Below are 14,167 nucleotides of genomic sequence, written 5' to 3' on the forward strand. Positions count from 1 at the left end.
TAGTTACTTTGAGCGAGTGCATTATTATCTAAGTTGGGTTTCTTAAATAATGGTTTTACAGCAGCTGCTTTAAAAGCATCTGGGAAGATGCCTGTTCGTAGAGATGCATTTCTTATCTTCAGCACATGACCAGACACGCTGGCAAACACCTGCTTTAACACATGATGTGGACGAGTTAGACTCAGTAACAGTCTTGCAGAGCTCAGTTAATGTAATACAGGTGAATTTTCCCATGTTTAGATTGTTACTGTGTATCTACTGTGTTGTAGTTGCCTGTTAGTCTGGTATAATGAGCCTGCATCGCTCCCATAAAACCAAGTTTTATTATGAAATAATTATACACAAGTAGGACATTTGTACTAGTACTGCCCTGATCTCTGAACCTGCATGGAATTCCACTCTCTCTGTCTCCCTCACCCTCGCACATGCGCACACGCACACACACAAACACACACACACACACACACACACACACACACACACACACACACACACATACACATACACGTCCTGATTGGATATCATGCAGCTACTCATAAAAAAATCTCTGCCAGAGATTTGTGACCATTGCCATGGTTGCCATGAATGAACGTTCGGCTCAAGTCACCAGTTATGCGCATACACAGCTTAATCAGAGATGAGCCTTTGAAAATATTGTCACACTTTACATCCATGTAAGAAACATATTCTAATGTTCACTGGAAACCCAAGTTTAGACTGTATGTTATTTGTCTTTGCCATAGCAACACCACCCACAGTAAATCATTTATATGTCACTGATTTGTGTCTGCATCCTTCAGGTGGAGGAGCTGAGGAGCCGACAGGAAGCAGAGAGGAAGAACCAGGAAGTGAATCACAGCCAGAAGATGGAGTCTCTCAAACTGCATTATGAGACCTCCATACAAGGTGCGTGCAGGACAAATACACAAATATAGTCTTTTACCAACTCGACACTCATATATTCATTTTAATTTCATATATTGAATAAATATTATAAAGATCATTCATTAGTTTATGTAATTTTGCTCAATCATTTGATGCTAACATGCATTTGTGTATATGTTTGTGCATATCAGAGCTGAAGAGGATCCAGCAGACAGACCTGGAGAGCCTGGAGAAAACGCTGAAGGAAACTGAAACATCTCTCTCTGTAAGAGGCGTTCATATATAAGCACTGTTAAAAAGAAGGTGTACATCAATGTCTTAATGAAACAAAGTCCACTGACACTTGTGTGATTAAAATAAAGTTAAAAATTTGCCATTTTAAACTTTTTGTAGTCATTAATGGAACAAGAAATATATCATACGTGGTAACACACTGAGTATTAATCGTGTGTGTAACATGTGCCTGTGTATGCACTGAATGTAGGTAGTTGTTAAGACGATTTTTTTTTTTTATCCACAATGCAGGATGGTTTGAGGATTACTGTTGTGCTCACTGTACTGCTGCTGCAGCAATCGAACCAGAGAAAAATTATGTGCAAAATATGCCCAAATTCATTTGGAGAGGGGTTGATTAATCATCATGGAAAATGATTTCTCAAAATTGAGTGTCTGTATACTGCCTGTCAAATTCCCTGCAATTTTAACATGATGTTGGAAGCAAAAAAATGCACAAAAACAAAGCTATGATAGGTAGGAATACAAATAAACAAATAGAAAAGAAGGCTTTTATAGGAAAATTAGTTGTAAAAGTCATAATGTGTGACATCATGTGGCATTTCAAGTATTTCCAATAAAAATATATTCATGATTTTCTTTGCTAATTTCTCATATTAGCAGTTAAGTGTTTTAATCATGCAGTGTGTTTGCTGTGATCAATTCCTCTCAGGTCCACAGTGAAGAGGCAGCACTTTGATTAGTTTACCTGCTACTGTTTTGACTCTGAATTGTCTGTCTATCTTTGGAAGAACCAAAGCTTAGTGGTTGCTCAGTAATGACTTCTGACTGTGCCTCATTTTTCCCCTCTCTCCAGGAGAAAGTATGTGAGCTGTCAGCAGAGAAGGAAGCTCTGAATGAGAAGCTAAAAGCAGAGGAGGAGAGGAGGAAGCACATACTCAGTGACAAGAATCTGGTAAAGATTATTACATTTATAATAATAGCTTTCTGTCACTGTGGTTCTTGGCTAAGACAGAACACAAACATTTTGGGGATGAAGGTAAAGTTAATAAAAGAATATTAACCAAGTGGAATAGATTCGGTGCTGCTGTATGTGGAACAAACAAAGACAGCCAGACAAACAGGACGCTGTCCAGCTAAATTCTGACCTTAAGCAAAAACCTCAATGAGACACTTAGAACTGTTCAGCAAAACAAATCATTGGGGGCACAAATGGGGTCATTAATCCTGCTTTCAAGACAGCCCTTACAGAAAAACCACATGAATTTCACATGTGATTTGCACATGTTAAACATCATGGGTACCATGTTGTAACATGTGGTACCACATGTGTTTCACATGTGATCACATGGGTTTCACACATTACACCATGAAAAATGTTCCAAAACCACATGTTTCCCATGTTTAACATGTGCAAAATCACATGTGAAATTCATGTGGTTTTTCTGTAAGGGAGGGCATCAGGTAAATTTAACAAGTGATTTTTCGAGTCAAACCATCAGTCATGCATGATCCTTTCTGTATACTTGCTAATATCTTGTGAAGTGTGACCTTATAGCAGTGTGTGATCTGAAGAGCAGTGGTCATCATGATGAAACACAATGTGGATCTGAATCAGTTTCTCTGCTGAACATGACTTCCCTCTGCTGGTTTGGAAGAGTCACACATGCTAAACGTATTCTGAGCCCCATAAACTATCGAACCACTAACTCACAAAAATGACGTGACAAGCATGACCACTTACTAATGGTGACTTGTGTTGTAGTTAATCAGTATTACTGTCAAACAGAGAGCCCTCTAGTGTGATGTAGCCTGTCTTAACTTGTATGTTTTGATTGTTTATACAGAAGGATTCCCACACAGTGTACCTGGAGCAGGAGCTGGAGAGTCTTAAGGTGGTGCTGGAGATCAAGAACAACCAGCTGCACCAGAAGGAGAAGAAGCTCATGGAGATGGACAAACTGGTGGGCATCAGTCTATCTTTGTTACATACTATCATCTTTGGGGAAAAGGTCCAATTAAATGTATTGAATATGGGCACAAAACAAGTTCAAACCCAATATTTTGTGTGGCTGTGTGTGTCACAGGTGGAGATGAATGTGAAACTGGAGGAGTGTCTGACAAAGGTCCAACAGGAGAATGAGGACTACAAGGCCAGGATGGACAAACAAGCTGCTCTCTCCAAGTACGTGCTGCTGCGTGTGTGTGTGCATGTGCGTGCGTCCACATTTAAATAGTTAAGATTTAGAGTGTGAAATAAAATGAAATAAAGGTCAACCAGTCATGGGATGGTGTAGTTTTATCTCACCTTTCCTGTAACTCATAATCTGTCAGATAGACCACTGTGTTGTAGACTAGACATAACAGGAACAAGCTGGATCCCACCACCAGTGTCCTTATTGTGAGGCCTTATATTCAAATAACTTAACACTAACAATAATCTTAAATTAATAAATGATCTGAATGGGGAAAAATAATCATGAGCTTGTTTGTTATCAGGCTGCAATTAACAATTATTTTCATCATCTATTAATCGAATGTCAAAAAAATTTGAAAAATTCTCATCACAATTTCTTAGAGCCCAAAAAACTGAAATTGCTTCTTTTGTCCAGACAACAGTCCAAAGCCTAAAGACTCTTCATTTACTATAATAAAAGACAAGCGGCTAATTTTTACATTGAAGAAGCTGGGACGAGCGAATGTTGGACACTTCTGCTTGAAAAATGACTGAAACTATCAATCGATTATCAAAATGGTTGCCAATTCAACTAAGTGATTTTTGACTGACTGTTGCAGCTCTAGTTTGTTGGCTCACACAGTTTTATCCATTCAAATTATTTTTATCATCATGAACCCGGACTGAGAGCCACAGCATGTCTTCCCACAGCCCGCTATAGCTCTCTGTTTCCCCCTGCAGGCAGCTGTCCAATGAACAGGCTAAACTCCAGCAGACACTGCAGAAAGAGTCCAAGGTCAACAAGCGTCTGTCCATGGAGAATGAGGAGCTGCTGTGGAAGCTGCACAACGGCGACCTGCTGGCGAGTCCCCGCCGCCTCTCACCCACCTCACCCTTCAGCTCACCACGGAACTCTGCCTCCTTCCCCACAACTGCACCTTTATCACCCAGATAACCCCGACAGCAAACAACTCCTTCCTCTCCTCTGACCTCCCAATTCTCCTCATCAACTTGTGACACCTGACAAAGATAGAAGCTGTTCCAGATACAGAGAAAGACTTGATCACTGCAGTGTTGTCGGATATCAATGATACACTTGTACATTTGGAACAAAAAGACGATTATTTTGACAGCAAAAATACATTGCTGTGGCTCCAAATGCACGTAAATCTGAGCGAGGGACTGACCTTGGACTCTATCAGTCTTTGTCAAATGACTGTTCTCCGATAAACTTTTCTTCTTTTTCTGAAGAATACCTAAGTAACAGGCACACCTCAGGGTCTGTAAATAATGCCTCACTCTCATTTTGACTATTCTTCCCTTTTTCTCAGCTCATCCTGTTCTTCATAACCCTCTTTTTTTTAAGGGGTAGACAAAAGAAACCTTGGATTTGTGGCACAGGCACATTTGTGGAAACAGATTCAAAGTTGTATGGGTTTGGTAAATCCTAAAATGACAAGCACTTCTTGGTGTATTAGCATGAATTATTTTACCCTTTCCCTTCTTTTATAAAGGACTTTTTCCTCCCAAAAAAGTGAACCTCAATGACTGATCTGCTTTGGACCTCTGGAAGAAGTGCATACTCTTGATATCCATCTGTGGGCAAACGATGGATATCTGTTTCTCCATGCGGACTCCTCACAACCTCTACCTTAATCTTCTATGTGGAATGTAATCACCCTTGGATGTTAGATCTGAGCACGCCAGTTCAGACATACACATGCACGCACACCATCTCGGAGCCAAATATGCAGTTTATTTAACAAGGATATTGTTGGCCAGAAGAGTGTTTGCCCCCCTCCCCCTTTACTTTTTCCCTTAACTCATTAACAAAGGGACACAACAACCCCACACCTCTAAAACCATCTTGTGCCCAAACAGGAACTGGGCAAATCTGAACAAGCGACCGATTCGTTAGTTTCAGTCTTTGCTTTGGGGCACATATAAAATCGCCAGAATCATGCCAGTGATGATATCCAGAGAGAAAACCCCCAGATTCTCCTTAACTGTAAGACTCTGGCCTCTATTTTACTAAATTCTGGAAAAGTGTCACTTTGTGTGTCTGGTATTTGTCCTGAAAAACCTTGGATGTACCCAATTGCCTGCTTTATTTTGGATACAGAATAAAGACAATATGACATAAGATTTAAAGCAACATAGTTTTGTTTTTTCAATATTAATATAAATGAAATGGTGAATGAAATGAAATCAAATTTGAAAAAGTTATATATACAGGAATACAGGAAAGGCTTGAGTGAGATAACACTGATTTTATCCAGTTTGTACCCTGTAACAGATGTGAATTGAGACAATCATTTAAAAACTTCAGCTCCAGTAAGGAGCTACGTTGCCTCCACACTTGCTCTCAACCTATGGGCCGCGAGGAAGATCAATGATATCACTTGCTGCTTTGCTGGGGTCCAGTTGTACTGGTAACTCGGCGATGATTGGTGGTGGATGCTCAAGATCAGCAGCTCGTACCATCATGGTCACGGATTTGATGGAGTACCACCAACCATGCCATGTATACCACACCACACCATCATCAGTCATGGCTTGGTACGGTCCTTTGTAGTAATGACCGTTCAGGTTGCCTGAATCACACCTGTGAGGAGGAAGTAAAAGAAAAATAGCCACAATAGACAAACACTTGGCCTGCAGTAACAGCTGTGTGTGTGTGTGTGTGTGTGTGTGCGCACGTGTGTGTGCACGCACGCACACACAAAGCAAAGTGTTTTGCCATATTGAACTTTGCTCCCTTGTTCTCCTCTATTATTTTGCGCAAAATAAGCGTCATAGTGAATCAAAAGTGAATGTATTTTTGCTTTACCTGCTAAACCACCAGCCTGACTTGCTGTGTCTGATACAACTGGTGTCATCTTTTCCAGTGCTGCCATCATTCTGCTGGTCATAGGTGCTGAATTTGACCCCGTATGAGTCCAAGCCTGGACTGGTCCACTTCAGCCCAGCAGAAGGAGGGCCATGGACGTCAGTCAGGGAGTTGCCTGCATTCCCAGTGTACTCTCCCAAATGTAACTGGTAGTGGTCCTTTGAGTGGACATGGGAATAAAGGAAAAAAAGTCTTGAATAAATCTTTGAAGTTGAAAAAGAGCTTTGGTTTACATTACATTACATTTACATTACTAACTGATTCATGCATCCAGAGTGAAATTTTGAGAGATTTTCTGATCAGAAAACATAGGCAATCAAAAGTAAGTGCTATAAGAAATGTAGTATATGTGACACACATTTGTGATAGATAGATGGCACAAATGAGGTTTTGTTCTGAACAGAGCACATGATTATAAATTACATTAAAATAGACCAACAAGAGGATGGGAAAGATGGAGAGAGGAGACTGAGCAAAACATGGATGGATAAAAGTAAGAGGAAAAAGCATTGAGAGGAAAATTAAGGAGTAGAAGTATGAAAAGAAGGGAAACAAAAGGGTATGAGAGGAAAATGAATGAAAGGGAAGAGATGGACAACAGCTGGCAGGCCTGGAGCTAGATGTTCTTGCTGTTGTTTCTATTGCAAAGGGCATAAAACACAAAGAACATGAATAGTCTAAACAAAACCCCATCTGTTATGGGAAATGAAGAGAGGACAAGGTTAAAGACCATCAGAATAGACATTACAGGAAAACAGTATAAGATGTAACAGGATAGAAAAGGAGTGCAGCAGATTACAGACAGACATATAATTACATACAATTTACTGATTTAATCCAGTCTGAATAACTAAATCATCTTCCAAAAAACGGTCAAATCCCACAAAAGGGAACAAAATTTCTGCACTTTGTGCAAATGTAAACTTCAAAATCTTGAACCTTGTTGAAGCGATCAATTTTTATTTACAGACTCTTGAAACAACATTCACACGAGCCTAAATTACTTTTCACTTTATGCTTTTTATTTTCCTTTATAGTGTCCCTGTGTTACCTTTTCATTGTCCACTCTGAAGTTCTTGTACTCTGCATAGCGCTGATCACCCTTAAAGTCCTCCATGTCAATCCGCAGGTCATAGTTTCCTAGAAGACACAGAGTTACACAGGCTACCATCCTGTAATGAATGACAAATCATCAAGACATACAAACACACACACATGTACACACACCTTGTGAGGTTATATAGTGTAGAGGTTCATTGCCCAGCCAGAATTCTCCATCAGGGGAGTAGAGGTCTCCAAATCCGTGCTTGTACTCCACCCATGCTCTGTGCACACAGAGTAAATGGTAAATGGACTGTATTTCTATAGCGCTCTTCTAGTTTGGCAACCAGTCAAAGCACTTTTACAACACAGGTATGCGTTTACCCATTCACACACATTCATACAATGGCTAGGCCACCTGCTACAAGCTTTTATCCATTCCCACACTCTCACATACCGATGGCAATTTGGGATTCAGTATCTTGCCCAAGGATACTTGGATTGAACCGCTGACCTTCTGAGCCACAGCTGCCCCTCATGCACTGGTTATAGATTCATTATGTCAAATTTCTTGACACATGCAGAAGGTAAATTCCTATTTTTATGTGTGCAAAACTGACACACACACAATACACACACACCTGTCAAAGCTCTCTTTGCCATCCCTCCTCCTCTGGAAGATGGTCCATCCTCCTCCATTGTTCATATCACAGTAGACATTCAGTGCAGTGGGAGAGCTGGCTGGACGAATCACATATAACCCACTGGCTACATTGCCATCTGCAAACACCTCGGAGCAGTCTAAACATACAAACACAAAGGTATACAAGGTGAAATATCCAAACTAGGTAGATAAATAATCAGTTTGGATGCAATAGAAGTCAACAGAAACACACAGACACCTTTGACTTTTTTTACTGTGAAGTTGGTCAGTGGAGGTGGCATCAAGACAGATGGCCGCCCACCCAGAGCCTGTTCTGCCTGAGGTTTCTGCCTGTTAAAAGGAAGTTTTTCCTCGCCACTGTCGCCAAGAGCTTACTCATGAGGGAAATGTTGGGTCTCTGTAAAAAGCTCAGCCTGTACCAGTTCTATATGGAAAGTGTCCTGACACAACTTCTGTTGTGATTTGGCGCTATACAAATAAAACTTATCTCTCACTGAACTCTGGTCCTACCTCTGTAGAGGTTCTCAGGGCCTAGGTGTGAGTTTGGTATGTGCTCCAGCTGCTGGGCCTGGCTGTTGTGGAGATCCTGGATGTAGCGATGCTGGTCCTTGATCATGTTCATCAGGCCATGGATCTCAGCTTCCAGGTTGACCACCTTCTCCTCACATGGCACAGGGGCCTGGACAGAGAATGAAAGACAAGATTAATAACTACTACACCAAAGGTTACCCTTGACCTTAAGGGTAAGAGAATCGTAAGTATAGCTAGCTACAGACAGCCAACAAAAATGTTACAACTGGACAGAACTGCAACCATTAAGCAAAGAATGTATGCTACATGTTTGGCATACAGTGTCGCTTGTTTTGCTTTGATTTCTATGCAACAATTACCCTCTAAAATATGTTAGTTTGTCAGGAAAAATTGTGCGTTTCTTGACAGTTTAAGTGATAAATGCTAATGTCACCCAAATTTCTTTAACTTCAGATTTAATGATTCTTTTATAAAAACCCCAGTTTTTTGCAGAGACTTGAAGTATGCCATCATGCACCTAGTCTGTCTGTTTTTAATATTTAATTTTATCAGGGAGCATGCACAGTTCCATCAGATTAGTAACCATCTGTGAAAGACACACCCAGGTGACACTCAATACAAACAGAAAGCAGATATTATGAACACAGAATGATCACCCTGAATTCAAACCAACACCAGAGGTACTGAAACTCACAGAAACATGAAGTCAATATTCCTCTATTAGTCCCGCGAGGGGAAATTCCAAGAAATGCAATGAAAGAATAGACAGTGGAGGTACACAGGTCTACCCTGTCTGGTTTGTCTTTTGCTATTGGTTTAATGTGGAAAAAAATGCATTTCAAAAAATGTATGCATCTTCCAAGAAATAATGTCCTTGTTGCTCTGCTCAAATCTCACCATGAACAGATTTCAATGGAACTAAGTCTTTACCAAACAAATCAAACAAGTACGTGAGAGATCTGTCTCAAAACCTGTGTACATAAACCAAAACTATGCAGGGAATATGGAATGATTAGAATCCTCACAGTGCTTCTTATGATTAGTTATCTGGAGTGTCTTACCGCCAGAGAGGCAGCCAGGTGAAGAACAAAGGCAACTGATGTCCTTAGCATTCCCATAATCAGTGATCTGATGGGTGACTGAATCAAAGTGCTGTAGTCTCTTGTCGCCCTTTGTCTATAGAGTTTCAGTGACTTCCCTCTCTGCTGTCCTTTGCTGATTTGGCTGTTAGACTTTGTAGCTTCACTTCACTGCTTTTTCTCACTGTGATTCACCATGGCTGGAGATAATCAGACTGTACATGGATTGACACTTGTAAGACAGCCTCCATCTAGTGGTTGGAGTACTTTGTCATTGTCTCCTGCCAATAACCAATGACTTATACTGAACTTACAAAATGCACACTCCCAAGGGTCTACTCAGTATTTTCACTTACCTATAATTTCACTTAATGTCTGGGTAATGACATTGGAATTATGCATGTGTGTTATGTCTGTATTCCCAGCAACAACAAAACCTTGATAAACGATGAAGTACGCATCTGTTGGTAAAGGGGCTGCATTTAAATAGCACTTTTTGAGTCTACTGACCCCTCAAAACACATGCCACATTCACACACCCCGATGGAGAAATCTGGGGTTCAGTATCTTGCCCAAGGACACTTTGACATATAGACTGGATGAGCCAGGAAGCAAATTATTGACCTTCTGATTAGTGGACACCCAGCTCTACCTCCTGAGCCAAAGCAATGCACTATGCTGAGTTGCCATTTTTGATTGTATGTTGTAAAGTAAAAATGGCTTATTCAAGAAGGACTAAATCAATACCAGTAGGCTACGAGTCAAATGTTCGGACCTCCTCATTCAGTGGTTTTTCTATATTTTCATTATTGTCTACATTGTATATTAATACTGAAAACATCTAAACTATATGCAATTATATAGTAAGCAAAAAATGTAAACAAATCAAAATATGCCACCTTTCACTAAGAATCAGAATCAGAACCAGAATCAGAAATCAGAAACAGAAAAACTTTATTGCCAAGTACGATTATACACATACTAGGAATTTGTTGTGGTGAAGTTGGTGTATGACACATCTACTAAAAATAAGAGTAGAAAATATGACAATATAAATATATATACACAAGTCTGTATTATACTGCACACTCTGTGCATTCTCTCAACCAGCTTCATGAGGTAGTGACCTGGAACACTTTTCAGTTAACAGTTGTACCTTGTTTAACATTCATTAGTGGAATTTCTTGCCTTCTTAATGTGCTTGAGACCATCAGTTCTATTGTGCAGAGGTAGTGTTGGTATACAGTAAATAGCCCGAGTTGAAAATATGTACATATAATCACATACACAAAAATACATGTATATACCATGCTATATATACACTACATATAGTTAACTTTATGATTAGAGCTGTCACTGTTACTGTGATTGCGTTTCTGTCCACCCCGTGACTCCTCCCTCTCTTGCTCTCTTTCTTTCTCTCTCTCCCATCTCTCACTCCCTCCTTCCTGTCTCTCTCTCTCTCTCTCTCTCTCTCTCTCTCTCTCTCTCTCTGACCCAACCCGTCCAGGCAGATGGCCGAGATGAGTTGGACTGGAGAGTGAAAGAGCATCCAACAAGCCTCAGAATATATGGGAAACTCCTTCAAGACTGTCGGAAAAACATGGCTACTTTGAAGAATTAAAAAATCCAAATGTTATTTCAGAACAGTATTGTTGAAAATAATAAACAATGAAAAGGTGTGTCCAGGGTCTTTACTGGTACTGTACACAAATAAATACTACTAAAATACAATAAATTATTTAGAGTGGAAATAAACGTATTACTAAATGAATGTTGGAAATTACTCTACAAAAAACGCGACTCCGGTGGGACTCGAACCCACAACCTTTGAATCACTGCTTACAGATCGTACTAGAAGTCCAATGCGCTATCCATTGCGCCACGGAGCCACCTGTTGAACTCTCCTTAGGGAGGACTACTGAGCATGTGGCATTCACGGAGCGGAGATCCGAAACGCCCCTTCTACCCTTTCTGTTCCTGACCGGCAATACAGCGTTTAAATTATCAATTGTACCTCTGGGTTCAGGGAAACGTAAAGTGCTGCTCTTGCAGCGCTGCGGTACTGTCACGAGGCCAGGTAATAGGAAATTAATAAGACGCTCTCTTCCACTTGCCTCTTCAGACTCTGCCCTTTTACTCGTAAATCGAGAACATCGGTATTGTATACGGTGCTGTCTATGGTCATTGTGCTGCTGAAAAGCTTAACGTACTCTTTTCTTATTGCTGTCCCTCTAACCTACATTGTGAGTTGTCAGACACAAACCTTAGAATACTTCCGGTTTGGCTGCGTTTGCCTTCAAAATAAAAGGGCGAATGTGCGCAAGCCATACCTGTCACATTAATTCAGAACTGACTCATTACGTTCATCTAACCAAATCACCACTGTAGGTGCCATCTTTTCATTAGAATTGCAGAATTTCAGTAGAATTGCATATTGAAAAACCACACCCCACTTGACATTTCATTTGAATGGCTACAAATTTATATTCAAACACTTCTGCATGTCTACATGAACATCATGATTTAAGTGGAATACTAAAGGTCTTCAGGTCAGATAATACCATTGGAGTGGTAGTATCATTAGAGACATGGATGTAAATTAATACAACCACTTGTCTCAGCTTTGAATTTCCTGAATTACAAGATACTGAAACCTCTCATCTGTCCATTATCAGCTATAAAGGAAGAATGAGGGGTTTGCAGCTAAATTACTTTTTACAAGAAAGATTAAAGAAGGCTACATAAAAATTGCAACAGCAGTAGTACAGTCTTTAGTTAGAAAGAACAGTAATGCAATGGTTAACAACAGGCAGGGGGAGCTTGGCTCCCTTTAATCAGACTAAGCTCCCTTGAAAACATGATTCGCGAAATTTTGGAGGGGTCTCTAAAATAATGGCAATATGCTATTATGCTATATATGCTGCCATGCACTTCCATCTTTCTGTATCGTCATTGTCATTGATCATGCGTTTAATTAGGCCATTATTGATGTATGATTCATGTATGAGGTTGATTCACTCTGATGAAGATACCGGCATGCATGCTAATCTTCCAATCACCATCGAAGCGTGGCAGTTATCAAATATCACTCACGTTAACAGTTAAACTGAAAAATGTTGTTGATATGTGACCCTCGCATTGGTGTATTTGTACTAAAAAATTGATTGTGCTCATTGGTGGTAACTTTAACCTTTGTTGATGAGATCTTGATGCCTTGTAGGCAGTCTGGTGTTTTCTGCCTTTGATGCTCATACAGTTGTGTGTTTATAGGCTGTTTTGATGTTTGACCTGTTCGTGTCTTATTGGTGCCGATAAACTAGAACATAGTACATCACTGCAGACTAAGTACTGTGCCCTGCTTAAGTTGGCCATATTGTAATAACCTGTGATGTTTGGTTTTCATATTGTGGGGGTGTGATGTAGTTATTAACTGATTATAACATATCAGATGCAGAATCACAGTAACTCCTTGAGGCATGCGCAACAACTCCCCCACCGAAGCCATGGCATAGGTCGCACACTGAGTTTACGGTGTCAAGGACAAGAGAAGCTCTTCTGTACAGAAACTCGAGGGACCCCAAAGTGGCAGCACCCGGCATCGACAGGACAGACACGAAGTGGAGAGCATCAGACGCACTACAGGTGGTGGAATCTTGGCTGAGGCAGAGGGAGCTAATAGGGAACGTAGCCACACTCTCGGTTACTTCCCCAGGACCCACATCTTTAAGGCCCTGGGCAAAGAGAGGTGGTGTACGATGGCCTAGCACGTCCTGCAAACCTCCATATCCGGGACAACAGTGAAATCAGAATCAGAAATACCATCAGACACACCATCCCACACATCTTCAGCAGCTTTCTGAAGTCCCTGGCACAAGGCTGCTACCACTGGAGGCATGATCAGATCCTGAAAGCAGCCACAGAGACAGTAGCATCAGCCATCAGCACCAGCTAACCATTGCCTAAAGAAGACCATCACCTTTGTCAGCAACTGAGGTTTCCTGAGCACATCTTCCCAACAACACTCCACCCAGACATGGACTGAGTAAGTGTCCAAGTTCTAGGATAGGTTCACTCAGTGTTTCCTTATTAGTCATTTCCCTTTCAAATCCCTCCCTGCAGATCATCACATAAGTCTACAGTTCTTTGAACTTAACTGTTACAGACTAAGCAGTGTTCTGCTTATCCAGGAACACATTAAAGGCATTATGAATGAAATTGCACATGAGCATTTGATACCTAGAAATCTGAATCATAAACTCTATTGCTGACTACACCAGAAATGAATTGGCCACATTTCAACATGATGGCCAGACACCATCCAGCCATATCTTAGATTTGACCAAGTTTTGTTTCAGACACAGCATAGCATTTGGTTACGTACAGTTTTGTCGATCACATTGCAGTGTGTCAGTGATGGTTGAATTCAGTCTTTGTGCTATGTTGTCCACTTACCTGTTGTGATCCTTATGTAAAGCAAAACTGTATGTCAAGTAGTTGTGGTGATTGTGATGATGTGCTCTTACCTCCAAGATTGATGACATCACCCTTCGCTCTTTAGAATTACGGTAATTCTCATTTTAAGCATGAATTTACTGCAATACCAATAATACCTCCTCAATAACAAGGTAAAATACCAGAATTCGACAATTAAGGACATAATGCTG

At 40.6% G+C, this 14,167-nt stretch overlaps 2 protein-coding genes and 1 non-coding gene across 7 annotated transcripts in view; 1 reads left to right on the plus strand and 2 right to left on the minus strand.

The window, feature by feature from the left end:
- Nucleotides 1-5,440, plus strand: part of LOC143319279 (uncharacterized) — an 81,180-nt gene extending 75,740 nt beyond the window's left edge. For all 5 annotated transcript variants that reach the window (XM_076728098.1, XM_076728093.1, XM_076728097.1 and 2 more), the window contains 6 exons: nt 801-906; nt 1,077-1,150; nt 1,976-2,074; nt 2,967-3,083; nt 3,207-3,304; nt 4,037-5,440. In XM_076728098.1, the coding sequence (XP_076584213.1) occupies nt 801-906; nt 1,077-1,150; nt 1,976-2,074; nt 2,967-3,083; nt 3,207-3,304; nt 4,037-4,250 (708 nt within the window). In that variant the 3' untranslated portion in view covers nt 4,251-5,440. The remainder of the gene's footprint in view (nt 1-800; nt 907-1,076; nt 1,151-1,975; nt 2,075-2,966; nt 3,084-3,206; nt 3,305-4,036) is intronic.
- A 43-nt stretch (nt 5,441-5,483) lies between these two features.
- On the minus strand, nt 5,484-9,539 carry LOC143319284 (fibrinogen-like protein 1). The gene is made up of 7 exons (XM_076728107.1): nt 9,483-9,539; nt 8,401-8,569; nt 7,868-8,027; nt 7,413-7,510; nt 7,237-7,325; nt 6,126-6,343; nt 5,484-5,900 (listed from the first exon to the last, which is right to left on the minus strand). Exons 1-7 carry the CDS (start codon nt 9,537-9,539, stop codon nt 5,666-5,668), a joined length of 1,026 nt encoding a protein of 341 aa, XP_076584222.1. The 3' UTR covers nt 5,484-5,665.
- A 1,761-nt stretch (nt 9,540-11,300) lies between these two features.
- trnar-ucu (transfer RNA arginine (anticodon UCU)) lies at nt 11,301-11,392 on the minus strand. Its single transcript is given in 2 exon segments — nt 11,301-11,336; nt 11,356-11,392. It is a non-coding gene; the product is annotated as a tRNA-Arg (tRNA).
- Nucleotides 11,393-14,167: the final 2,775 nt, after the last annotated feature.

The sequence above is a fragment of the Chaetodon auriga genome, chromosome 4 (genome assembly GCF_051107435.1).
Source record: "Chaetodon auriga isolate fChaAug3 chromosome 4, fChaAug3.hap1, whole genome shotgun sequence".
Lineage (NCBI taxonomy): Eukaryota > Metazoa > Chordata > Actinopteri > Chaetodontiformes > Chaetodontidae > Chaetodon > Chaetodon auriga.